At 36.6% G+C, this 27125-nt stretch overlaps 1 protein-coding gene across 5 annotated transcripts in view; it reads left to right on the forward strand.

The window, feature by feature from the left end:
• The first annotated feature begins 1711 nt into the window (after positions 1-1711).
• PIK3R4 (phosphoinositide-3-kinase regulatory subunit 4) overlaps positions 1712-27125 on the forward strand; it is a 90655-nt gene continuing 65241 nt past the window's right edge. For 2 of the 5 annotated variants that reach the window (XM_028099171.1, XM_028099175.2), the window contains exons 1-6: positions 1712-2232; positions 3032-3808; positions 11364-11497; positions 13306-13888; positions 17544-17678; positions 19616-19837. In XM_028099171.1, coding sequence (XP_027954972.1) covers positions 3076-3808; positions 11364-11497; positions 13306-13888; positions 17544-17678; positions 19616-19837 — 1807 coding nt within the window. In that variant the 5' untranslated portion in view covers positions 1712-2232; positions 3032-3075. Of the gene's footprint in view, positions 2233-3028; positions 3809-11363; positions 11498-13305; positions 13889-17543; positions 17679-19615; positions 19838-27125 lie in introns of all 5 variants that reach the window. The other 3 variants (XM_028099172.1, XM_028099174.1, XM_028099173.1) reach the window with 3 other exon arrangements.

Below are 27125 nucleotides of genomic sequence, written 5' to 3' on the forward strand. Positions count from 1 at the left end.
TGTCCTAGGCCCTGGAGAGATGGCAGTAGATAGCTTCAAGGCATATTTTAGAGGTGGAATCATCAGGATGATGATATTGAATGGGGGTGGATGAAAGAGGGAGAGCGTAGAAAGATGTCTAGGTGACTTAATGACTTCTAAATTTGTAGTTTGAGGAATCCAGTGGGTGGTAATGTTGCCTCCTGAGATGGGGAATAAGGGAGGAGGGATTGCTGCAAGGATGATAAAAAAAAAATTCAGCTTTGTGTAAAAATATTTTGTGCTTCAAAGGACACAACCAAGAAAATGAAAAGACAACACAGAGAAAAACTATTTGCAAACCTGATAGGGGAGTTATAAAGAACTCTTAAAACTCAATAATGAAAGGACAAATAACCCATGAAAAAATGGGCAAAAGATTTGATAGACATTTCTTTAAAGAAGATACATGAATGGCCAATAAGCACACAAAAAGATGATTAACAATATCATTAGTCATTAGGAAAATGCAGATAAAAACCACAATGAGATATTTTACACCCACTAGGATTGCTATAATCAAAAAGGTAGAAACTAACAATAGTAAATGACCATGTGGAGAAAATGGAATCCTCCCATATTGCTGGTAGGAACGTAAAATGGTGCAGTAACTTTAAAAAACAGTTTGGCAGCTTATCAATCTGTTAAACATAGAGCTACCATATGATTCCATAATTTCATTCCTATATGCTTACCCTAGAGAAATAACACTTGGCCACACGAAGCCTTCTACAGGAATGTTCATACAGCATTATTCATAATCAAAAAGTAGACACAACGCACCAAATGTCCACCAACTAATGAATGGATAAACAAAATGTGGAATCTTTATACAATAGAATATTTGGCAATAAAAAGAAATTTAAGTATTGATACAAGTTACAAGAGAGATGATCCTCAAAAACATGTGAGGTGAAAACAGTCAAAAAACTACATATTGTATACCGTGTATATGAAGTATCCAGAATAGGCAAGTCTATAGAAACAGAATATGGATTAGTAATTACCTAGGGCTGGGACGGGGAGGAGATAGGGAGGGAATAGGAGTGACTGCGTATGATTACAAAATTTTTTTGGGGGGGTAATGAAAATGTTCCAAAATTAAATTATAGAGATGATTGAAACACTCTGTAAATATATAAAAAGCCATTGATTTGTATGTTTTATTTTATTTTTTAAAGATTTTTTATTATTTATTCGAGACAGAGAGTGAGAGAGAGAGCATGACTAGGGGGAGAGGCAGAGGGAGAAGCAGGCTTTCCGCTGAGCAGGGAGACCGAGGTGGGGCCCGGTCCCAGGACCCCGGATCATGACCTGAGCCGAAGGCAGACGCCCAACCATCTGAGCCACCCAGGCGCCCGAGTTGTATGTTTTAAACAGGTGTACTTTATATTATGTAAATTATATCTCTAATAAAGCTCTTAAAAAAATTCAACTCGTGATATATTAACTTTCTTAAATAAACCTGTGAATTCTCTTAAAGAACTCTGTTCTGGGGATGTCAGAAGCCGCAGAGTTTGGGGAACGATAGAAGACCAGGATGGGAAATAAATTGACAGAACAATTTATTTTCTTCCTCCAGGTGCTTCGAATGAGGCCACGCCCTTTCTTCGTTCCCTAGCAACCAACTCCCTCGGCACTAGCTCTCTTCCTCAAGCCTTACTCTGTCGTCACTTCCGCTCTGCGACGGGAAGTGAGGTTAGAGCCGGCAGCTTTCCCGGGAGTTTGGCGTTTACTGGTCGGCTTCCGCTGAAGAAGTGGTATTTCCCTGCAGCCTTGCGCTCTATCCCGGGTCCCACCTGCCGGCCTGGTGGTGAGGCTCTGGAGTCTAGAGGTCTTCGAGGGTCCAGAGATACGCGCGAGAGGAAGGTGAGGCCCGGGAACGCATGGTTCCCAGGGCAGAGTAGGGTACTGGCGGGGACAACTCTTGGGGTATATGTGGCATCCCTTCAGCTTGGCTTCGTTTATCTACTGCGGCACCGAGAGCTTTTCACTTCTCCCCTGCGGACCACCTTGGTTTCTGGAAATTGGGACTTTTCGGCCTCCCTCCCCCAACGTCCCACCTCCTGCCTTTGAAGGAAGACCCCTCATACAGAAGGCTCGCCCAGGGCTCCCCTGGCTGCTGACTCCCAATCGCGCGCAGACCCTGAAGTGATCCGTCATGACCTCAGTGTGAGCTAGTGACCAACTTGTGACACTTTCCGGAGTCCTAGGGTAAATGTTTATCTGCGCGTATGGTCGTGTGTGTATGAGTGTCCTTTATTTCCTGCAAATTATGAGCTAGGGGAATCCTGGGCTGTGTTTGGCAAGTGTGTGTTTTGGCTTTTCTTTAACTTTTCTGCCAGTGTTTTTTCCTTGTTCTTGCACATCAGACGACTTCATGCCGCCTGTTAGGTGGTAAGAATTAGCACACTGGAATTCCAGCACACTGGAATTAGGCTGGAAGCGCCCAGAAGTTACTGATTTCTTTTTTTTTTTTTGGATCTTAGCTTGGTCTTTGAGGAGTTCAGTGACCTATTTGATTTAGGCGATTTTTAGTCCGTTTTAAGTTTTTATTTTTAATTATTGTCACTTTTTATTTTTAAGTTTTTAATGTGTTTGTGTCTTACATCCAAGACCACAGGTTCTTCTTGGACAGAGACTGTCATATAGTTTTGTTGTGACCCTCATAGCCTCAGGCACAATGCTGAACACAGAGTAAAGGCTCATTAATTTTTAAATTTAAATGGTGGAAAATACACATTCTAACATTTTCAACTTAATATTGAAGGGGTCTCTTTAAAGATAGTTCAGCTCCTGGAAAGGAAAACATAAAATAACAAAGTCTTTTTAGATAGATGTGTTTAAAATTTAGAGGCTGCCTAGAAGACTAGATACAGTGCTTTCAGTGGAAGAGAAATGTGCATCTATCTTTTAGGAAGAGAACGTAAATAATGGTGTTTCATTGCTTGTATCTTTTCTTCTCCTCCTCCTCATTCTTTTTATTTTATTTGTCTTTTTTTTTTTTAAGTAGGTGTTGTATCCTGACTTACAGACCTAGAGGTGCTTGTTGCCATTATGGGAAATCAGCTTGCTGGCATTGCTCCTTCCCAGATCCTTTCTGTGGAGAGTTATTTCTCAGACATCCATGACTTTGAATATGATAAAAGCCTGGGAAGTACTCGGTTTTTTAAAGTTGCTCGAGCGAAGCACCGAGAAGGCCTGGTGGTTGTGAAGGTCTTTGCAATTCAGGATCCCACATTGCCTTTAACCAGCTATAAACAAGAGCTGGAGGAACTGAAAATCAGGCTTCATTCTGCACAGAACTGTCTACCTTTTCAGAAAGCAGTAGAAAAAGCGTCTGAGAAAGCAGCCATGCTCTTTAGGCAGTATGTGCGAGACAACCTCTATGATCGCATCAGTACCCGTCCATTCTTAAATAACATTGAGAAGCGTTGGATTGCTTTCCAGATCCTAACAGCGGTGGACCAAGCACACAAATCTGGAGTCCGTCATGGGGACATCAAGACTGAGAATGTAATGGTCACCAGTTGGAATTGGGTCCTTCTAACTGATTTCGCCAGTTTTAAGCCCACTTATCTTCCAGAGGACAACCCAGCAGATTTCAACTATTTCTTTGACACTTCTAGGAGGAGAACTTGCTATATTGCTCCTGAACGTTTTGTCGATGGTGGATTGTTTGCCACTGAGTTAGAATATATGAGGGATCCTTCAACTCCACTTGTAGACTTAAATAGTAATCAGAGAACAAGAGGAGAGTTGAAGAGGGCAATGGATATCTTTTCAGCAGGTATTCGAATTGGTCAAATTTGCCAAGGGGGGATGTGCCTATATTTTAACTGGAACATTGAAATGTAGCTTTTAGAAAATCCCATATGTTGAAAAATTATTTTCTTCGTATCTCATACACTATTCAGATAGATACAGCAGTTTTTCTTTGGACATGTTTAATTGCCTAGGAAATGTAGAGTGGTTCATTTATTCAAATATTTAAAAAAGATTTGAATTCTTCTGTATGTATCAGGCATGTCTTTTTTTGTTTGTTTGTTTTTGAAGTAAACTCTACCCCCAATGTGGTGCTCAAACTCATGACTCACGGTCAAGAGTCGCATGTTCTACCCACTGAGCCAGCCAGGTACCCCAAGGCACTGTCTTAAGTGCTAGAGGTGGGTGGACAGTTATGACCCTCTTTTCAAGGTGTTTACATTTAATGGGGAGATAGATATGATATTGAAAAAGGACATTTCAATGCAGAGTGATTTGCTGTGGGGGTGATAAGCACAGGGTGCTGTTATAGGAGTATAGAAATATTTAAGTTAGTCTCCATGGTATGGGTAGAGAGGCAGTATCAGGAAAGGCCTCTTTATTGGAAAGATCATATAAGTTTTTTAAAGATTTATTTATTTTAAAGAGAGAGTGCTCGCTTGTGTGTGCACGAGTTGGGGGAGGGGCAGAGGGAGAGAATCTTCAAGCCAACTCCCCGCTGGGCAGGGAGCTTGACTTTGGGCTTGATCTCAAGACCCAAGAGACATGACTTGAACTGAAACCAAGAGTCAGATGCTTAACTGAGCCCCTGGAAGGATGAAGTTTTTTTTAAGATTTTATTTTAATTATTAGAGAGAGCACAAGAAGGGGTAGAGTCAGAGGGAGAAGCAGACTCCCCGCTGAGCAGGGAGCCCGATGCGGGACTCGATCCCAGAACTCTGGCTGGGATGAGGACCTGGGCCGAAGGCAGTCACTTAACCAGCTGAGCCACCTAGGCGCCCTGGAAGGATGATTTTTAAATGGAACTAAAAGATGATAGGGAGCTAGCTATGGCAAAGATAGCTTGTTTCAGGCAGAGTGTTGCTTATACAAAGACTTGAAGACCAGAGCATGAGGCACTGATTTATTAGGACACTTTAAGTAGTTTACTCTATCTGGAACATAGAGTGTAGAGTGTGAGGTAAGCATGCCCCAGATCAGAAAGGGTCTGGCATGCCCGTGCTAGCCTACAGGGGCATTATCAGATAAGTATTTTAGATAAACCCTGTAGCATGGAGAGTAGATTGCAGGAGAGCTACCTTGGAGAGGGGAAAACTAGCTAGAAGTAAACTGCTGTAGCCCAGATAAGACATGACCCTGACAAGCTTAAAGTTGTGATAGAATTGGAGAGGGAGTGGAAAAAAGAATACTTCAGAGGTAAGTAGAATTGTTAGGACTTGGTGATTGATTGGTAGGTGAAATCAAGAACACTCCTTTCACCCTGGCTTGGGAAATTGGGTGGATTGGCAATGATGGTCACTGATGTAGGAGAGATGGGAGGATGAACAGGTAAAGGGGATGGGAAGATGAAGTCTCATTAGGTATGTTGAGTTGAAGGTGTCTGGGGGATACCCTGGAGGAGTACAACAGGCAGTTGCTTATAAAGGTTTGGTGCATAGAGGTTTGGGATGGAGTTGGAGATTTGGTAGTTACCAGGAAATAGGTAGTGATTGTAGCCAAGGTAATGGGTTTGTAACCAGTGAGAGTTTGTAGAAAAGTGAATCTTAAGCTTTTTGGGGATCCCCTTAGAGGTTTTGATGAAATCAATGGCCTTCTCTAGAAGAAAGCACCATACATTAATACACATTATTTCATATACACACACCACTTGAAGCCAGGCCATGGAGTCTAGATTCTTTATGAACTTTTGGGAAGAGAAATGGGCTGAAAATGGTATCCTGAGGAATACCATGTGAACTCTGTATGTATCAGTGCCATTTTTCATGAATTTTGCAAAGGTTGGGTTTAATCTGTAGGTCCACTGCAAAGAAAATGTAAATTGAATGGTATTTTAGATTACTTAGGAAAAGTAACGTAATTAATGAAGAAGTGTATTTCATTGAGGGTAGTGAACAAGAATTGTTACACAGGTTTGTAACCTCTTTTGGTCCATTCAGCTTACTGATCTGTGTCCTGAGATAATACTGAGGGGTGTTTTTTGATAAGCTTAGAGTTAGCTTCCAGGCTGTGAATATAACAAGATTAGAAATGTAATTCATCAGAGTCCCAACTTTATTATCAGTGAATTTATCAAAATTTTTGGCAAACCATTTTTACTTTTAAAATTCCTGTAGCTTAGAAATGTGATCACTTTAATCTCAGGATCATTTATAGGCTTTTTTTTTTTTTAACTGAGGTATAATTGGCATATAACTTTACATCCTTGTGACTTATTTTATAACTAGAAGTTTGTTAGAGTTTTAAAATTTCAAGGGTCAATGAAAAGTTTATCATTTCTGTGTGCATTATAATTCCATAAACTTGCTCAGCATTTGTTTTTCTAGACTAAGAGTCCTATACTCTATTGGCTGAAGATAGGCCCTTTAAATTTTTTTTTAAGAGGTGGGTGGTATATGTCCACTTTGTACTGCTCCTAAGATTTGATGTAGGCTCTTTGGGTTTTGAATGTTTCTTTTCTCCAACTTGATGCACATCCATGGTTCCTGGCTGCTAGTTTTGGAGAAGGGTATATATTCTCAGTCTCTGGTCACATAAGTGGGCAGAACCCTTTTCCTGGAGATCTTTCATTCATTGCTTGACAAATATTTGAGTATTATCTGTCAATTATGTATGAGACACTGTGTTGTGTACATGTTGGGAATACAGCTCTGAACAAGACAAGTTTTTGCCCTTAAGAAGCTTATGTTCTAGTGAAGTAGAGAATAAACAAGTAAACACGTTAATTTTCATTAGGTGATAAGTGCTGTGATGGAGTTATGACTTTTAAGTGTTATGACAAAGGTTGGTAGGAGACGACTTTAGATAAAATGGTCAGAGAAGACCTCCTCTATGAGAAGGTAACATTTGAGCTGATACCTGAATTATAAGGACTTAGTGTTGATGAAGACACCTTGAACAATTTGTTCCATAGGGAAATACCACCTAATAACACCTTTTCCAGAAACCATTCTCAAAGTTGCAAGAAAAAAGTCCTATATTCACCTCTGTATTAGTTTGCTAGGGCTGCCATGACAAAATATCTTAGACTTGGTAGCTTAAACAAAATTTATTTTCCCTCCATTCTAGAGGCTGGAAGTCCAAGATCAAGGTGCCAGCAGGCGTGATTTCTCCTGAAGCCACTCTCTTTGGGTTGCAGATGGCCACCTTCTCACTGTGTACTCATAAGGTCTCTTCCTTGGTGCCCCTTAAAAGGACACCAGTCACAGTGGACTTATGACCTTATTTAACTTTAATTACCTTTTTAAAGACCTTGTCACCTGTATTTAGTCAGGTTAAAGGTACTGGGTGTTAGGGCTTAAATATATGAATTTTGGGGAGAGGGAGAGACACAACTCAGTCCATAACAATCCCCATTTAGTTGTAAATAGTCAAATGTAGCTATGTTTCTTTCCGACTTTTTACTTGGAAATTATTTCAAACTTAGAATACTTTAAAAACTTGCAGAAGAGAATCCCCAGATTCACTTGGTTAACATTTTGCTCCACTTGCTTTATCACCTGTACATTTTTTTTGCACCCTGCCCCACCCCCCATGATTTTCCCCTGATTAAGTTACATACATCATGGCCCTTTACTTCTAAATACTTCAGTATATATATCCAAGATCCTATTCTCTTACATAACACATAATTGTATGTTGCAGTTATTAACTGCAGCAAATTTAACATTGATAAAATAATTTACAATTTTAATTCTAATTTGTTTTTGACCCAATAATGTCCCTTACGGCATTTTAACTGCTCCAGGGCGGGACCCAGTCTGGGGTTTGGTATTGCATTTAGTTGTCATGTCTCTTTAGCTTCCTTTGATGTAGAACATCTTCATAGCCATTTTTTGTCATCATGACATTGACATTTTTTGAATACTACCTCTCCCCTTAAATTTTTAAAAATTATTTTTATGCTTTTTATTTTAAATGATAGAAGTTGCAAAAATAGTGAAGAATGCTTCTCCCAGCTTCCCCACTAGTGATATCTTATGTGACCAGTACCACCTCAAAGTCTGGAATTGACACTGGAGCATTATTGTTAACTAGATATAGACCTTACTCAGTTTTCACTGGCTTTTACCTGCATTGTGTGTTTGTGTGTGCTCACGCATGTGCTCATGCACCTCACTCCACCCCTTTGTTTTTTCATAGGATGTACCTCATTTAGGGTTTGTCTGATTTTTCTTTTTGATTCAGATTATTCATTGTCAGTATACCGTATATGTGATGATACATCTTCACAGTATCACATCTAGAGACAAATGATGTTTGTTGATGATGTTAATTTTGATCACCTGGTCAAGGTCTTGCCTGGTTCTACCCTCTATAGTTACCTTTTGTTTTTTTAATCCCTTGCAACTAATAAGCAGCCTGTGGGAAGAAACTTAAAGACCATGCAAATACAGAAATATGCAAATACAGACCAGTCATCACAACTTCCTTCTTGATTTGGCATCCATTGCTGATTCTTGCCTGATCCAGTCTTTGATTACAAATGATTTTCCAACTCTAGTACTTCCTCCACAGTCACCAGTAGGCCCTCAGCATTCTGGCATACTCAAGTGTCCTCTCTTTCCCCTCATTTTTTTTTTTTTTTTAATTATTGGTATGGACTTACTAATTCCTGCACACAGTTTGCTGGTATTTTTTGGAGGATTTTTGTGTCTATATTCATCAGGAATATTGGTGTGTGTAGTTTTCTTTTCTTGCGATGTCTTTGTCTGGTTTGGTACCAGGGTAATTTTGAATGAGTTGGAAAGTGTTCCCTCTTCTCCTGTTTCTTTGGGACAACTTGTGAAGGATGGTTAAGTATTTTAACATTTGACAGACTGTGAAGCCTCTGTTAAGGCATCTTGTCTTAGGCTTTTCTTTTGTGGAATGTTTATTATTAATCCAATTTCTTTACTTTATAAGGTCTATTGAGATTTTGTTTCTTTTTAAATCAGCTTTGGTAATCTGTATCTTTCCAGGAATCTGTCCATTTTATTTAGGTTATCTAATTTGTTGGCATACAGTTGTTCAAAATATAGTTCTTTTTCATTTCTGTAAGGTTGGTAGTGTGTCTCCTTTTTCATACCTTATTTTAGTAGTTTGAGACATCTATCTTTTTAGTCGGAGTCTGTCAATTTTGTTGAGCTTTTCAAAGCACCAACCTTAGATTTTGTCGATGCTCTCTATTGTGTTCTATTCTGTTTCACAAATTTCCATGCCAGTCTTTATTATTCCTTTCCTTCTGTTTGCTTTGGTTTTAGTTTACTTTTCTTGTTTCTTAAGGTTAAGGTTAAGTTATTGTCCTGCACGCTTTTAAAATATAGGTGTTTATAGTTAACACATTTCCTCTAAACATTGTCCTAGTTGCATCCCATATGTTTTGTATGTTGTGTTTTCATTTTCATTCATCACAAAGTATTTTTCTAATTTCCCTTTGATACATTTATTATTTAGGAATGTGTTGTTTAATTTCTACATATTTGTGAATTTTTCAAGCTTTCTTCTTACTGATCTCTTATTCCATTGTGGTTTGAAGGACATGATTTGTATGATTTCAGTCCTTTTTTAAACTTACTGAGGCTTGTTTTATGGCCTAGCATATGGTCTAACCTGGAGAGTGTTCCATGTGTACCTGCGAAGAATTTGTATTCTGCTGTTGTTGGGTGGAGTGTTCTTTTGATGTCTGTTTAGATCCAGTTGGTTTGTAGTGTTGGTCTGGTCTTCTTTTTTCCTTCTTGCTTATGGTGTTTTTTTTTTTTTAAAGATTTTATTTATTTGTTTATTTGAGAGAGTGAGAATGAGAGAGAGAGAGAGAGAGAGCACATGAGAGGGGGGAGGGTCAGAGGGAGAAGCAGATTCCCCACTGAGCAGGGAGCCCGATGTGGAACTCGATCCCGGGACTCCAGGATCATGACCTGAGCCGAAGGCAGTCGCTTAACCAGCTGAGCCACCCAGGCGCCCGCTTATGGTGTTTTTAATAGCTATTTTAAGTCTTTTATTCTAAAACTTGTTACAAATAGGTAGAGATTAATTTAAGAACTTTATTAAGTGTTTATTATGTGTCAGGAACTATTTTAGTTCCTGGAAATTTTTTTAGTGAGCAAAATAGATGAAAATCCCTTCCTTGTGGAGTTTACATTCTGGTGGGTATACAAGATGGTAAAGAAAATAAATACATAATATATTTAATTTGGCAGTTGGTGCTGTGTGGAAAAACAGCAGGGAAAGGGAAAAGGAAACATGCCAGTCAAGAAGTATGGGGTAGTTGTGGTGGTGGGGCTTGCCATTTTAAACTGGTTAGTTTACTAACTGCTAATATCCTAAATGACATTTGATGAAGGACCTGAAGAAAGTGGAGGTGTAAATCAGGTGGACATTTTGGGGAGTAGCATTCTAGGTAGAGAGACCAGCAGATGCAGATGCTGTGAACTAAGGTTATTTAAGGATCTTTTTAAGACTTGTGAAATATAGGAGTGCCTGGGTGGCTCAGTTCGTTGAGTGTTTGACTCTTGATTTCAGCTCAGGTCATGATCTCAGAGTCATGAGATCGAGCCCCACATGGGGTTCCACATTGAATCTGGAGCCTGCTTAAGATTCTTTCCCTCTGCCAACCCCCCCTCCCCCGCAATCCCACATGCACCTACACTCTTTCTCTTTCTGTCTTAGAAAAAAAAAGACTTGTGAAATGCAGGTCATATAATTCAGTGAAACTGGTTTGTCCTTTTTGGAATGTGGATAGATTTTTTTTATTCCTTGTTTGAAGGTTATGTAAGTGCAGAATGATTGGGTTATCTTTCCTTCCCTTTCTAGTCTTATACCTATACTTTGTAGCACTCCTCATGTTTGTTTACTTGTTTATTTTATGTCTTCCTAGAATGAAAGCTTCATGAGGATTTTATCTATTATATGCACTGCTAGTGTCTAGTGTATAGTAGACACCTAATAACTTTTTGTTTGATGGTGAATAAATGAGTTGTCAGATGTGAATTCTCAGTTCCTTATGAACTTAATGTCTAAAATAAGTCCATACTTAAAAAAAGTCATTATTTCCTGTGACTTGTAATCTATCTGTAAATATATGTATGTATATATTATATACATTCATTTTAAATTAGAGAACTAGGAAGTAATTTCATTTGATTTTTATTTTTTAAGATGGAGAAATACTCATTGGGCTTCTTTTGACTTTACACTGAAACTGATGATAAGGCAATAGACATTTTCCTGTCTTGCTTGATCGTAGTTGTATGTTGCATTAAAATTTTTAATTCAGTTTACTTAGGGATTTTCATTTTGAGTTTTGCAAATTTTCTGAATTCTTGATCTGTATTAAAGATATCTTGTATTGCATATTTAATGGATTTATATCTGTTATTTTCCAGGTTGTGTTATAGCTGAGCTTTTTACAGAAGGTGTACCGCTGTTTGATCTCTCTCAACTTCTGGCTTACAGAAATGGACAGTTTTTCCCGGAACAAGTGCTAAATAAAATTGAAGATCGCAGTATCAGAGAATTGGTAACTATGCTACAAGTATTCTCCACTAGGTTTTAATAGAATTGTGTTCTCACTTTTGCATTAGACAGCTCTCTGGAATTTTATGAATTTGGAACAAAGCAATAAAGCCCCATAGACAATTACAAACAGCCTATTTTTATTTACTTTGTTAGGGAGAAGTGTATAATACTTTACCTCTTTTCAGGCACAGAGCTCATTTGACTAAATTTTATATGTATATAAACCATGCATAATGTTATACACACACACACACACACACACACACACGCACACACGCATGTCTTCAGCTCTGCTTTGGATAGATTTGGGAGGAGGTAAAAGAGGTGCCTTAGGGTTAGAGAGGTTGTCCAGGATAGAGCTTGCTAGTAAGAAATGAAGAAGACATACATCTAAAATGAAAGAGACAGGAAACATCAACTTGAATATAATGCAGTATTATAGGGCCATTTCATATAGAAACACCTAGCTTGGTATGTCTCTCTTGAGGGTGTTCTGGAAAGGAAGGCTATAGAATCACTAATTAGTATAGCAGAACAGATATAAAGAATTCTGTGGGAGGTCACATAAGCCATATATCCACCTTACTGTTTGAGGGGATCTTTATTAAGTCCATCAATATAGTAACTGATGGCTTATAATGATGATGACTCTCAGTCATGGAAAGTTATAGTATATTAAAATATTCTGTAGTTAGGTAGGGAAATATAGAATACATTTAATTTCTCTTACAAATGGCAAGTATTAAAAAATAAGATGTTTTAGAGGAAGCCAGTTTAGCTCATCTTCAGTGAACCGTGCACTGGATTAGGAGTTGGTATACCTGGCTGTTCTGTCTTTGGGTTTGGCACTCATTTGTCACATTACATTGGCTAAGTGACTTCATGAGTTTGGGCCTGCATTTTCTTAACTATGAAAGGAGTGAATCTGATGAATCTTTAAGGCTTAATCTGAATGTAACAGGAATTCTGTTTAAGTCACTTTTCCTGATATTTATAGTTCATTTGATTCTCTGCAAGTTCAATGCTAGGTGCCTATTTAGAATATAAACAGAAAGCTCTAACTAGATATGTTTTTATGATATTTTAAGTATTTAAATAATGACTGATTCACTGAAGATCTAGGAAAAATTAAGCTGTGCTCTGTATATTGAAAGAAAATTATTTCCCTAAGATGTCAGAAAAGATGACAAATTCACATTAGGTATATCATCTCTAGGGTTTATAGGATTTAACATCTCTACTACACTTGAGAAGTTTAAACCACTGATTCCGTTTTTGACTAGATCCTAGAACTACACTTAAACCATGTAGTCCCTTGGACTTGTGGTATTAAGACTCTAAATCAGAACTCTGATATATAAATAGATTTTAGTGGTTCTGTGATTCTTTTCAGACTCGTGTGTAATTTTATATGTAAAAATGTTGTGTATACAGTTTTTTTTCTGGAGAAAATCCCATTGTTTTCCTCAAATTCTCAGTGGTATTACCCCACTCAAAAGTGTTTTAAGAATCCTTGAGTTGTGGGCAGCAATGTATTACTCCCCTGTCTTAGTAAATGGGAATGCTGAACAGGGTATATCTCCCTTTGTGTCTGGGCCATCTGTAATACATTACTCTATGATTTCCTGTTGCTCTGTAGGATAGTAGTAGAGTCCGGTTCTGAAAGTAGTTTGAAAGGCAAAGACTGAGAAGAGTCAGAGTTACCTCAAAAATTCTTTATGTCATATTTAAGTTGCCCTTGTAGCTTTCATCTGATTTAATCTGCTGTTCTCAAATCTATTTTTTACTCCTTTTCTCCCCTTGGTGTAGGTAACTCAGATGATTCATCGTGAGCCAGATAAACGTTTAGGGGCAGAAGATTACCTAAAGCAGCAGCGTGGCAATGCCTTTCCTGAAATATTTTACACATTCCTTCAGCCCTACATGGCCCAGTTTGCCAAGGAAACATTTCTTTCTGCAGATGAGCGCATTCTGGTTATACGGAAGGATTTGGGCAACATTATTCACAATCTCTGTGGACATGATCTGCCAGAAAAAGCAGAAGGAGAGCCTAAGGAAAATGGGCTGGTTATCTTGGTGTCTGTTATAACGTCCTGTCTGCAGACCCTTAAATACTGTGATTCCAAACTTGCTGCTTTGGAACTTATTTTGCATTTGGCCCCAAGATTAAGTGTAGAAATTCTTTTGGATCGTATTACTCCATATCTTTTGCATTTCAGCAATGACTCTGTTCCTAGAGTGAGGGCTGAGGCCTTGAGGACGTTGACCAAAGTTCTTGCTCTTGTCAAAGAGGTTCCTCGCAATGATGTCAATATCTATCCGGAATATATTCTGCCAGGCATAGCCCACTTAGCCCAAGATGATGCTACTATTGTTAGACTAGCCTATGCTGGTAAGAGTTTATTGTTCAAGTAATAGCCGCTCATATTTTTGAAGTTAGTGACTATAATACCTCTTGTTTCTCTGATTTATTTGGGGATTCCAAGAGTGAATTATAGTCCTTGAACTATTTGTGTACATTTTAATAATTTTTGTAGGTTATCTGTTCCTGGGACTCAACTTTTGATTGTACTCATTTTTGAAGTGATCAGAATTATCAAGTGAAAAATATGTAATATTCTATGATTTTACATGGTATACTACATTTAATTTGGAGTGAGACTAATGTTTACAAGTATGTTCTGACTTAGTGTCTTTAGGTCTTTATGAAGTTTCTCTGAACAGATATGCTAGTTTGAATATCAACTGTAGGATACAAGTCTATTGCCATTCAAAAAGATGAATTTTGCTGGATAATTAGGTGTTGAAAGGTTAGCCTATTACCAGATTTTAAGGTCCTTTTAGTTACTATAGTGCTTAAGGTGTGTGGCTTCTTTGTGATGAGGTTATAACACATCCACCTGTTTTATTTGTAATTCTTACTCAAAATTCATGTTTTTACCTCCCCAAATTAATTCTGCATACTTCTTTTTGCATGGAAGATGTCACTGAAACATTAACACAATTCATAATTTATTTCTAATATAATCTGGAAATCACAGATTCTGTTTTGGTCTTTGTAAATAGTACATAAAGTGTGGTGATGATATTGTCACTTTTTTGAAAGGTACTTGCTAGGTTTATTAAATTTACTATTTGCCTGTCATTATTTTAATGGAACATATGAAAAATGGTTTTTGGACTCTGGCCTTTTCTCTAGGTACATCCACAAAGTGGTGGTTGTTGGGTTTTTTATTTTCCCCTATACATATATTTTTATTTATATTTATCCATTGCCTATTATTTATGGTTTCTGATTTCCATAACTGTATAGGTATACATGTCAGGCCTAGAAAATTCAGGATTTCTTTAAGAAAGGTACATTTGAGTTTATAATTTGTAACATAGCATATTTATAATTCACTTGGCAAACATAATTAAACCAGAAAAATAAATAAAAGTTTATAGGTTTTAAAAACAAGCTGTATCTTTCTTTAGAGTTTTATTACCTACTGTTGGTCTTAGTTTGTTCTCAGTTGTGTTAAATGGGTAAGGTTCTGATGTGTAGCTGCTATATTAACATTGTGACAGTCAATTACTAATAGGGATAGCATAAAAATAACTACTATTTATTGAAAAGCCTGTGTCAGAGCATCTGCTGCTCAAGGTTGCAAGGATTTGTTGCAAGAGATATATAAATTTTAAGATAGATTTCAGATTCTAAGATATATGGATTCTAAGATCTATATATCTTTTGCAACTAATCCTTGCAACAACCTTGAGCAATAGATGTTATATTACGTTCATTTTACAAGTGAGGAAATTGGGAATGGGAGACGCTAAACAATATGACCTAAATGTATCTGGTCTCATTCTTTCTCAGTTCTCAGAGCTGCTGTCTGTACCTTGACTCTGAAGCAACTCTGCTTTTCTTTGGTCTTCTGGGTCTTTATGATGAGAGTCTATGGTAACCCAGGGTCAGTGTTGGTACCTTGCAGTGTCCCTTCATCATGGCTTAGTGCATGATAAAGCTGTCTTTTTTTCAGTAGAGCCAGAAGTCTATTTGAACTTTTATGGTTAAGTATAATTAAACCACACACGTCAGTAATTATAAAAATTTTAAATTAATTTTTAAATGTCTTTTACAGTATTCTTTTTAGACTCAGAGGTGGTATAGATTTGTATCTTGTGTAAACTTTCAAGTGTGTTGTGGTGTATGAACTTAAATGGGGAAATAGTCATAGATGTACTCAGATTTTAGAAGTGCCCAGGAAAGTAAGAGACTTTTCCTAATAAAGATACATCCATTAAAGTGGGTACATTCGTCTAGAATTTGACCTTATTATCAGGGGATGGCCCAAACTCTCCCATCTTTAGGGTGAACTTGCATTACAGGTATTCACGTCTTGGGTACTTGGAGGTAAATTTTTGTTCTTCAGAACAATGTTGAACCTGTTGCGGGTTGGGAGGGGGTGGGACTCCAAGATAAAAGTAATCACTACATTTGATAGTTTTAGCAATCTCAACTCTTGTGAGATGCACCTCAATTGTAGTGGTGTTAAAAATTAAGGAAAAAGTGAGTCTGAGAATTGATGAAATAAGGTAGTTAATTAAGCTCTGTGTTCGGTGCTGTTTATTGCTAAGGAAAAGAGTGCAGTCTTTTCCTGGTATGGTCATATGTTAAGCACAGAAATGGGAAGGAAGGAAGGATAGAGATATAAATAAAAAATGGAAAGGAGAAGAAAGTGTAAGCAGATCTGATAGCAAATGTGACCGCAGAAATTAGATATTTGCACAGTGGTAAGGAATATCACAGTCTTAGGAGATAACAGAGAAAGGAGAAAATACAACTGCAGAAACATGGCAATGCTTTGGTTCATAAAGAAATTCAGAGTATCACAAGGAAAGCAATCTAATAATGGTTGATTCAGTTTAGTAACAGCTCTTTTGAGGTAGATGTGACCTATGTATGTGTGAAACATACTCATATGTTAAGCAGCCACCTAGTAAGTGTCAGGGGCCGAGATTTGAGACGGGTCTGTGATTCTGAAGCCCAGCTTAGCCTGTTATTTTATTTATATTTTAAAGATTTTATTTATTTGTCAGAGAGAGAGTGAGAGAGAGAGGCAGGCAGAGGGAGATGCAGGCTCCTGCTGAGCAAGGAGCCTGATGCGGGACTTGATCCCAGGACCCTGGGATCATGACCTGAGCCGAAGGCAGACACTCAACTGACTGAGCCACCCAGGCATCCCAGCCTGTTAATTTAATGTGAATGTTTCTCTGTCAGTCTAATGTATATCTCTCACCTGTTAAGATACTGTTTATAGGTCTCCGTAGAAGGATTAAGCTTTTCCCTCAGTAGATTTGAATGCTATATTTTGGGATATTTTGTATTTTTTTTCCCAGTCTTACTGAGATATAATTGACCTGTATTACTGTATAAGTTTAAGGTATAAAGTGTAATGGTTTGACTTACACATATTCTAAAATGATTACCACAAGTTTAGTTGGCTTCCATCCTCTCATATAGGTAAAATGAAAAGAAGCAAAAACAGAAAAAAGTTTTTTTTTCTTTGTGATGAGAACTCTTAGAATTTGCTCTCTTAACTTTCATATATATCATACAGCAGAGTTAACTATAGTGTCTATGCTGTACATTTTTGTGTTTTTAAAAGAAGTTTATGTTTCATTATTAAAACTGTTAGTTGTAGGGGTGTTTGGGTGGCTCAGTCGGTTAAGCGTCTGCCTTTGGCTCAGGTCATGATCCCAGAGTCCTGGGATCGAACCCCACATCCTGCTTCGTGCTCAGTAGGGAGTCAGCTTCTCCCTCTGCTCATCACCCCCTTGTGCTCTCTCTCTCATAAATAGATAAAATATTTAAAAAACTGTTAGTTGTAGATTATAAGATTAGTTACCAAAAATCTGATTAGGTTAAGTGCTAAATTGGAAAGTCCTACTTTTCCTCCTTAGTTTTAAGATTGTTATTTATATGTATAAAGACAGGAAGGGAAAGTTATAAACATTATAAGGATTTAAGATTATAATCATAAATTTTCCCTTTTTTGTAGAAAACATAGCTCTGCTGGCTGAAACAGCTTTGAGGTTCCTGGAATTAGTACAGTTAAAAAATCTCAATATGGAAAATGACCCAAATAGTGAAGAAATAGATGAAGTTACGCATCCCAATGGAAATTATGACACAGGTAGTATAATTTTCTCTTCCAGATTTCTTATTATTTGGAATGAATTACTAATGTGGACTTGAAAGAAACTATCATTGTAATTTTCATGTAAGATGAAAGAATACCATATATATATATATATATATATGGTGTGTATTTCGTGTGTGTGTGTGTGTGTGTGTATGTGTATGAAAGGTACCTGGTGTTTCATTTTTCTCTCTACTCTGTATACACAGTATGCTAGATACACTGTTACCTAACCAGAAAATGATTAGCTTGTTGCCACAGATTCTAAGTTCAGTTGTTTTTCAGCCACAATTGATTTGTGTCAATAGTAAAGCTAGCTGAATGGTATAATTCTTACAAGATGAAAGAAAAAAACATTGACATCATCATAGCTAAAGCATCTAAGACTTTTCTCCTTATGTGAGTATACTTTGAGTATCCTCAATCATAAACTGTGTTTTTGTTGTACTATCTATGATTTACGGATCAAACCCCACACCTTTTGCTTTAAATGAACAGATGTGATGGTAAACTCTTTGAGGTCAAAGTTTCTGTCTTAAGTTTCTTTACATACAAACAATTCTTAGCAGACTTTTAATTAATGTTTATTGAGTTAAAGATTTAGAAGTAAAATAATACACTTAGATCTGTTCTAGGATATTTATAGTTCAGGGAAGCTAGAGAAATCTAGTTTTAGATTTTTATGCTATACACAACAGTAATGGCTCTATTACTTATTAGAAGGGCGTCATATTTAGCATATATTCTCTGCAGTTGAAGACAGTGGAATAATTTTGAACTTATAGAAGAATGTATCAGAAAGGAAATCCTCGCTTTTTTCATGGTATTACTTAGAAAATGATACTGTTCTACATTCTATAACCATGTAATTGGATGTTTATAGATAATGAAGTTAGGTGTTAAACCTTTTTTGGAATTAATCTAAAGTTTGTCTTAATGCAAACATAGTATTTTGCATATCAGACCACCTTTTCTCTTGAAAGTGGCGACACCAGGAGGTGTCCTGGTGTCCTGGTGTCCACTCCACCAGGAGTGGCCTCTGCCTTCATTCATTAAGCCAGCAGATAATTGTTAAACATTGGCTTTGCATTAGGCAATTGCTCTAAGCACTAGAAATACAGCGGTGAATAAGACAGAAAAGATCCTCCTGTTGAGTTTACATTTTAGAAGGAAAAGGAAAAAGGGGGGGTGTGTAGGAGATAAAGTCAGAGAGGAAGGTGGTGGCCTCATCATGTAAAGCCTTGACAGGATTTGCAGTGTATTTTCTGCTTTCTAAAAATTTAATAAAACTGACCTTAAAAATGCTTTTTAAAAGTATTAAATTGTGGGCAAGTATTAAATTGTACCATCAGTTTATATCCTTAACAAGTCTAGTATTTTGAAGTCCTTGATCAAGTTGATTTTACTGGTGGCAGTATGATCTTTTTGGTATTTTCCCATAGTTTTTCTCCTTGAGCCTCAAAAATACATCTGTTTAATTAATGAGTTGGAACCATGCTTGTGGCATATGCTTATCAGGGTGGTGTTCTTCAGGGTTTTTTTTTTTTTTTTTAAGATTTTATTTATTTACTTGACAGAGAGAGACACAGCAAGAGAGGGAACGCAAGCGGGGGAGTGGGAGAGGGAGAAGCAGGCCTCCCGCAGAGCAGGGAACCTGATGTGGGGCTCGATCCCAGGACCCTGGGATCATGACCTGAGCCGAAGGCAGATGCTTAACGACTGAGCCACCCAGGCACCCCTGTTCTTCAGTTTATATTTTGGTTTCCCATCTATCTTTCAGAGCTTTGAACAGTGGAAAAATTTAGTGATTATAGACTTTTTATGGTGGCTTCTCTAATTGTTCTTTTTCCTCCAAGGAGTAAGAAAGAAGCCTAGGTGTATATCTTGGGGGAAAAAAACTGATCCTATCTTTATTTTATTTTTTTTTTTAGAGCTGCAAGCCTTACATGAAATGGTCCAACAGAAAGTTGTCACTTTGCTAAGTGACCCTGAAAATATTGTGAAACAAACCTTGATGGAAAATGGAATAACACGGCTGTGTGTATTCTTTGGACGTCAGAAAGCCAATGATGTTTTGTTGTCCCACATGATCACTTTCCTAAATGATAAGAACGATTGGCATCTTCGTGGAGCTTTTTTTGATAGTATAGTTGGTATGTTTTACCATTTGTTTTAAAATACATCTTTAAGGTTTTGAATTGTTCTCTCAAGTAGTACTTCTGTGAGGTCTGAAAGATAGGTGACAAGACTACCAATTTCATTAATAATGAAATGAGCTCCTAGTGTTTCTGTCTTTATGCTGCTTTTGGATGATAAAAATATCTTAGCTAATCAAGGGATTGGTTAATTAAATTGTGATTCATTCATATGAAGGAATATCATGTGGTCATTAAAAATAATGTTTTAAAAGAATATTTATGACCTGGGAAAGTACCATGAAATACTATTAAAGTGACCAAAGTATTGGTTCTATTAGGTAATATAACAAATATGTTTATAAAGAAGTCTGGAATATACTAAGATTTGTATAGTGATTATCTCTGGGGCTGGGATTGTAGGTGATTATTTTCTTTATGTTTTTGATATTTGTCAAATTTTTTATAGTAAATATGCATCAGAAAGTAACTTACAGTCAGAAAATAACAGTTAAGCTACAAGTGTAAATGAAAATCAATTTAATTAGGCAGAAAATTAAAGCTTGCAGGCTATGCTTTATGTAAACTGAAAATGTGTGAAAAATTAAGTAGTTTTTTTTCTACTTTTTTCAAAGTGTTAATTTTTTATTTTGTTCATTTGTTTTTCAGATTCCACATATAACTGAAATCATATGGTATTTGTCTTTCTCTGACTTTTTTCACTTAGCATAATACCCTCTAGATCCATCCATGTTGTTGCAAATGGCAAGATCTCATTCTTTTTTGTGGCTGAGTAATATTCCATTGTATAGATATACCATATCTTCTTTACCATTCACCTATTGACGGATACTTGGCTTGTTTCCATGTCTTGGTTATTATAAATAATGCTGCAATAAACATAGGGGTACATATATTTTTTCAAATTAGAGTTTTTATTTTCTTTTAGGTAAATACCCAGTAGTGGAATTACTGGATCATATAGTATTTCTCTTAATTTTTTAAGGAACCTCTATACCATTCTCTGCAGTGGCTACACCAATATACATTTCCACCAACAGTGTACAAGGATTCCTTTTTCTTTACATCCTCGCCAACACTTGATGTTTCTTGCTTTTTTGATTCTAGCCATTTTGACAGGTATAAGGTGATGTATCATTGTGGTTTTGATTTGCATTTTCCTGATGATTAGTGATGTTGAACATCTTTTCATGTATCTGTTGGCCATCTGCATGTCATCTTTGGTAAAATGTCTGTTTAGGTCCTCTGCCCAGTTTTTAATCAGATTATTTTTTTGGGTGTTGAGTTGTATAAGTTCTTTATACATGGTAGATATTAACTCCTTATAAGATACATCATTTGTAAATACTTTCTACCATTCAGTAAGTTACCTTTTAGTTTTGTTGATGGTTTCCTTCACTGCAGAAGTTTTTGATTTTGGTGTAGTCCCAATTGTTTATTTTTGCTTTTGTTTCTTTTGCTTGAGGTGACATATCTAGAACGTGTTTCTGTGGCCTGCATCTAAGAAATTACTGCCCATGTTTTCTTCTAGGAGTTTTATGGTTTCATGTTTTACATTTAGGTCTTTAATCCATTTTGAGTTTATTTTGGTGTATGGTTTAAGAAAGTGGTTCAATTTCATTCTTTGCATGTAGCTGTCCAGGTTTGCCAGCACTGTTTGTTGAAGACACTGACTTTTTCCATTGTATATTCTTGACTCCTTTCTCATAGATTAATTGACCATATAGGTGTGGATTTATTCCTGGGCCCTTTATCCTGTTTCATTGATCTGTGTGTCTGTTTTTGTGCCAGTACCACACTGTTTTGATGACTACAACTTTGCAGTATATCTTGAAATCTGGGATTGTGATAGCTCCAGCTTTGTTCTTCTTTCTCAAGATTGCTTTGGCTATTTGGGGTCTTTTGTGGTTTTATAAAAATTTTAATATTATTCTGGTTCTGTGTAAAATGTTGGCATTTTGATAGGGATTGCATTGAATTTGTAGATTGCTTTGGGTAGTATGGACATTTTAAACAATATTTTTCGAACCCATGAGCATACAGTATCTTTCCATTTGTATCATCTTCCAATTTCTTTCATCAATGTTTTATAGTTTCCAAAATCCAGTTTTTCACCTCCATGGTTAAATTTATTCCTACACATTTTATTCTTTTCAGTGCAATTGCAGATAGAACTGTCTTCTTACTTTCTCTTTCTGCTGCTTTGTTACTAGTGTGTAGAATTGCAAGATTTCTGTGTATTTTGTATCCTGCAACTTTACTGAATTTATTTTCATAGTGTTTTGGGGAAGTCTTTAGAGTTTACTATATATAGAATCATATTATCTGCAAATAGTGACAGTTTTACTTATTCCTTACCAATTTGGATATCTTTTATTTCTTTTCATGTCCAGTTGCTGCAGCTTGGACTTCCATTACTATGTTGAATAAAAGTGGTGAGAGTGGACGTCCTTGTCTTATTCCTGTTCTTAGAGGAAAAGCTCTTAGTTTTTCACCATTGAGTATGATGTTAGCTATGGGTTTTTTATATATGGCCTCTATTATGTTGAGGTATGTTTCCTCTTAAACCCACTGTGTTGAGAGTTTTTGTCATGAACAGATGTTAAATTTTGTCAAAGGCTTTTTCTGCATCTGTTGAGGTGACCATATCATTTTATCCTTTGGTTTATTAATGTGATGTATTGATTTGCAAATACTGAACCATCCTTGCATCCCTGGAATAAATCCCACTTGATCGTGTGTGGTGAATGATTTTTTTTAATGTATTGTTGAATGCTCATTGAATGGGTTGCTCGTATTTTGTTCACGATTTTTGCATGTATGTTTATCATAGATATTGGCCTACAGTTTTTTTTTTTTTTTCTTGTGGTGTCTTTGGTTTTGGTGTCAGGGTAATGCTGGCTTTCCTTCCTCTTCTTTTTTTTGGAATAATTTGAGGAGAATAGGTATTAATTCTTTGAATGGTTGGTAAAATTCACTTGTGAATCCATCTGGTTCTGGACTTTGTTCTTTCCGAGTTTTTTTTTATTTAAGATTTTATTGATTTATTTTAGAGAGAGAGCATGAGCAGGGGGAGGGAGAGGGACAAGCAGACTCCATGCTGAGCATGGAGTCCAACTTGGGGCTCAATCCCAGGACTCTGAGACACAGTCTGAGCCAAAACCAAGAGTCAGCCACTTACCAGACTGAGCCACCCATGTGCCCCTCTTTGGGAGTTTTTTGATTACTGATTCAGTTTCATTACTAGTAATTGGTCTGTTCAGATTTTCTATTTCTTCTTGATTTACTTTTAGAAAATTATATGTTTCTAGGAATTTATCCATTTCTTCTAGTTTGTCCAGTTTGTTGGCATATAATTATTTACAGTTTTCTCTTATCATCTTTTGGATTTCTGTGGTGTCAGTTGTTACTTCTCCTTTATTTCCAATTCAGTTATGAAATAGTATATGCCAAAGCCATGTTGTTATGGTTACCAACTAACCTTTTTTTTATATCATTTTGCATATGATTGTAACAGCTTGTCTGTTAGCTTAAAAGATTGAAAAACTATTCTACATATTGGAAAGCTTCACTGGTATCTGAACTTTCTCATGTAGTTGCAGAAAGCTGTAGCGTATAGATTTTGGTTCCCAATAATCTCGGAAAGTAACTGCTAAAAGGTTTGTCTTTGTTTTTTTCCCAAAAAATAAAAAAAGAAAAGAAACTCATATAGCACCAGTATTGATATTTCTGCAAATGCTGCCATATAATGTTATGGAGAAAAGGATCCTTTTCTCCTTTTGAAAAGTTTCAAAATTGTATACTGTTCTTGCTTTGTTACTATTGGAGATTATTGATCTCTTTTCAGACATCTTTATAGTTAAAAAATTAAAAATTTTTTGATGTATAATTGATATATAATATATTAGTTTCAGATGTACAACAGTGATTCAACATTTACATATATTATAAATGCTCACCACGGTGAGTGTAGTTACTGTCACCAAACAAAGTTATTGCAATATTATTGTTTATATTTTATGTTGTATTTTACATTCCATGACTTACTTATTTTATAGTGAAGTTTGTCCCTCTTAATCCCCTTCACCTATTTCACCCGTCTCCTCACCCCTCTTCTGTCTGGCAACCACCAGTTTGTTCTCTGTATTTATGAGTCTGTTTCTGTTTTGTTTGATTTTTCATTTTGTTTTTTAGATACCATATATAAGTGAAGTTATATGTTATTTGTCTTTCTCTGTCTGACTTGTTTAACTTAGCGTAATACCCTCTAGGTCCATCCATGCTGTTACAAATGGCAAGATTTCACTCTTCTGTGACTGAGAAATACTCCATTGTATATATGTACCACATCTTCTTCATCCTTTCATCTGTTTTTTGGTTTTTTTTTTAAAGATTTTATTTATTTATTTGACAGAGACACAGCGAGAGAGGGAACACAGCAGGGGGAGTGGGAGAGGGAGAAGCAGGCTTCCTGTGGAGCAGGGAGCCCAATGTGGGGCTCGATCCCAGGACCCTGGGATAATGACCTGAGCTGAAGGCAGATGCTTTAGCGACTGAGCCACCCAGGTGCCCCCATCCTTTCATCTGTTGATGGACACTTAGGTCCCTTCCATATCTTGGCTATTGTAAATAATGCTGTAATGAAAATGGGAGTACAGATGTCTCTTTGAGAGCCTGAATTCATTTATTTGGATATATACCCAGAAGTAGAATTGCTGGGTAATATGGTATTCCTGTTTTTAAATTTCTGAGGAACTTCCATGCTGTTTTCCATAGTGGCTGTATCAATTTACATGCCCACCAGTAGTGCACAAGGATTCTCTTATGTCCACATTCAGGTACTTTGCCCATTTTGTAATTGGATTGTCTGTCTTTCTGGTGTTGAGTTGTGTAAGTTCTTTATATATTTTGGATATTAACCCCTTATTGGATATATCATTTGCAAATATTTTTTCCCATTCAGAAAGTTGCCTTTTTGTTTTGGTTTTTTCCACTGTTTGTATAAGTTTATTGATTCATCTCAGTCTTGCATCTCAGACTCCTCTAACTCTATTCTTACTTATACTTTGTATCTCACATCTTTGTCTTTCTTGCTTTCTTCTTTCAAATCTTATTTTTATTTCTTTTTTGTGGAAAAGGTGGTGCTTAGAACTTCCATCTGTTGATCAGTTCAGTGTATTTTGAATCATGCCTTAATGTTTTTAATTCTAAAATAATTTTCATTGTTTTTATTTTGTTTATAAAAGTAATACATGTTTGCTGTAGAAAATTTGAAAAATAAAGAAACCAGGAAGAAAATAAATCACCTTTAATCTTAAAATCCTTTATGATGTCTGTTAGTGTGTTGGTGTTTTAATTCTGTAGGTCACTCTCTCCTCTTTCCATCCCATTTTTGCTATCTTGTCATATATGTCATGAGGCACTATTGTGTACCTGGTAAGAGTAGGTATTCTGGAGCCATACTGTTGGATTCATGTTTTGGCTTTGTCATTTACTAGTTGTGGTTGATGGGGAAATCATTTAATGTCTTTTTTCCTTAGTTTTTGTATTTGTAAAATGGGCATAATACTAGTACCTATCTGGGGACTCCTGGTTGGCTTAGTCGGTTAAGCGTCTGCCTTTGGCTTGGGTCATGATTCCCAGTCCTGGGATCAAGCCCTGCTTCGCTCCCTGCTTAGCAGGGAGCCTCCACCTGCCCCCCCCCCCCCCACCGCTTGTGCGTGCATGCGTGTGTGTGCTCTCTCTCTCAAATAAAATCTTAAGAAAAATAATAGTACCTATCTATTCTGTTGTGAAGATAAAATGAACTAACATATGTAGTAGTGCTGGGCACAGAAGTATTATGTATGTATTATATTACTTTTTAATCTTATTATTTTTTAATTTTTTTTCTGGTGACATATTCTAAGCTTTTTCTCATGTCATTAAAATTTTTTTGAAACCAGCGTGCCTGGGTGGCTCAGTTGGTTAAGCATCTGCCTTTGGCTCAGGTCATGATCCCAGGGTCGTGGGATCGAGCCCCACATCAGTCTCCCTGCTCAGCGGGGAGCCTGCTTCTCCCTCTGCCTCTGCCTGCTGCTCCCCCTGCTTGTGCTCTCTCTGTCAGATAAATAAGTGAAATCTTAAATTTTTTTTGAAACCATAATTTAATAGATGAAGATATTCCATTATATGGTTTTAGCAAAATTTATCAATTGTGGATATTTAAATTATTTTTGTTTTTTTCCTTTCATATAGAGATAATATTTTACATAAGTATTTGCTGCTTATTATTTTCTGAGGATAGAAGTCTGAAATTTTAATTATTGGGTTAAAGAATATGAATATATTTTTAAAACTCCTGATATATTTTATAAGCATTTCAAAAAACGTTGTATCATTTTCCATTCTGATCAGCATTGTTTGACCCTACTGCATACCCTTTAGCATGGAATAGGCTTCACATAATCTTTGCCTGTTGGTATGGTAAAATGATAACTTGTTTTGATGGATATTTCTGTGCTTATTTGTGGAGGTGAAAAATTTCTCATGTTGATGACTCATTCATACTTCTTATTCTGTACTTTTTATTTATTGGTCTTTTTTTTTCTTAAAGATTTTATTTATTTATTTGACAGAGAGAGAGAAAGCAGAAGTAGGCAGAGAGGCAGGCGGAGGGAGAGGGAGAAGCAGTCTCCCCGCTGAGCAGGGAGCCCAGTGCGGGGCTTGATTCTAGGACCCCGGAATCACGACCTGAGCCGAAGGCAGATGCTTAACAACTGAGCCACCCAGGCGCCTCTGTTTTGAGCCTTTTATAAATGTACATTAAAATTTTTAATCAGTGGCAAATACTTTGCTCAAGTAACTTGTTAGGTTAATAATCTGTTGGGTGCACATCTTTTTTTTATAATGCTTTATTTTTCACACTTAACTGTTTAATTGTTCGTTATTTTGGTCTGTGGTATAAAGTGAAATCTGATTTTCCTCAGAAAAATAATCAGTTTTCCTGACACTAAACATTTCATTTCTTTCCCATTGATTGATGAAGCTTATGTTATTATGTGTTGCATGCTTGTGTCTTTCAGTTTTAGTTTTCTTGGTATCTGTTCTGTTCCCTTGATTTCTCATTTGTGTACTCAATTTTATATTCTTTTATTATAGTTATATTTATTATATCATAATTATTATTATTTTTTAAAACTTTTTATTTATTTATTCATGAGAGAGAGAGAGAGAGAGGCAGAGGGAGAAGAAGCAGGCTCCCAAGGAGCAGGGAGCCTGATGCGGGACTCGATCCCAGGACCCT

Source organism: Eumetopias jubatus, unplaced genomic scaffold, assembly GCF_037043125.1.
Source record: "Eumetopias jubatus isolate StellerSeaLion01/CBP00866 unplaced genomic scaffold, mEumJub1_p1.0 scaffold_1, whole genome shotgun sequence".
In the NCBI taxonomy this organism is placed as follows: Eukaryota; Metazoa; Chordata; class Mammalia; order Carnivora; family Otariidae; genus Eumetopias; species Eumetopias jubatus.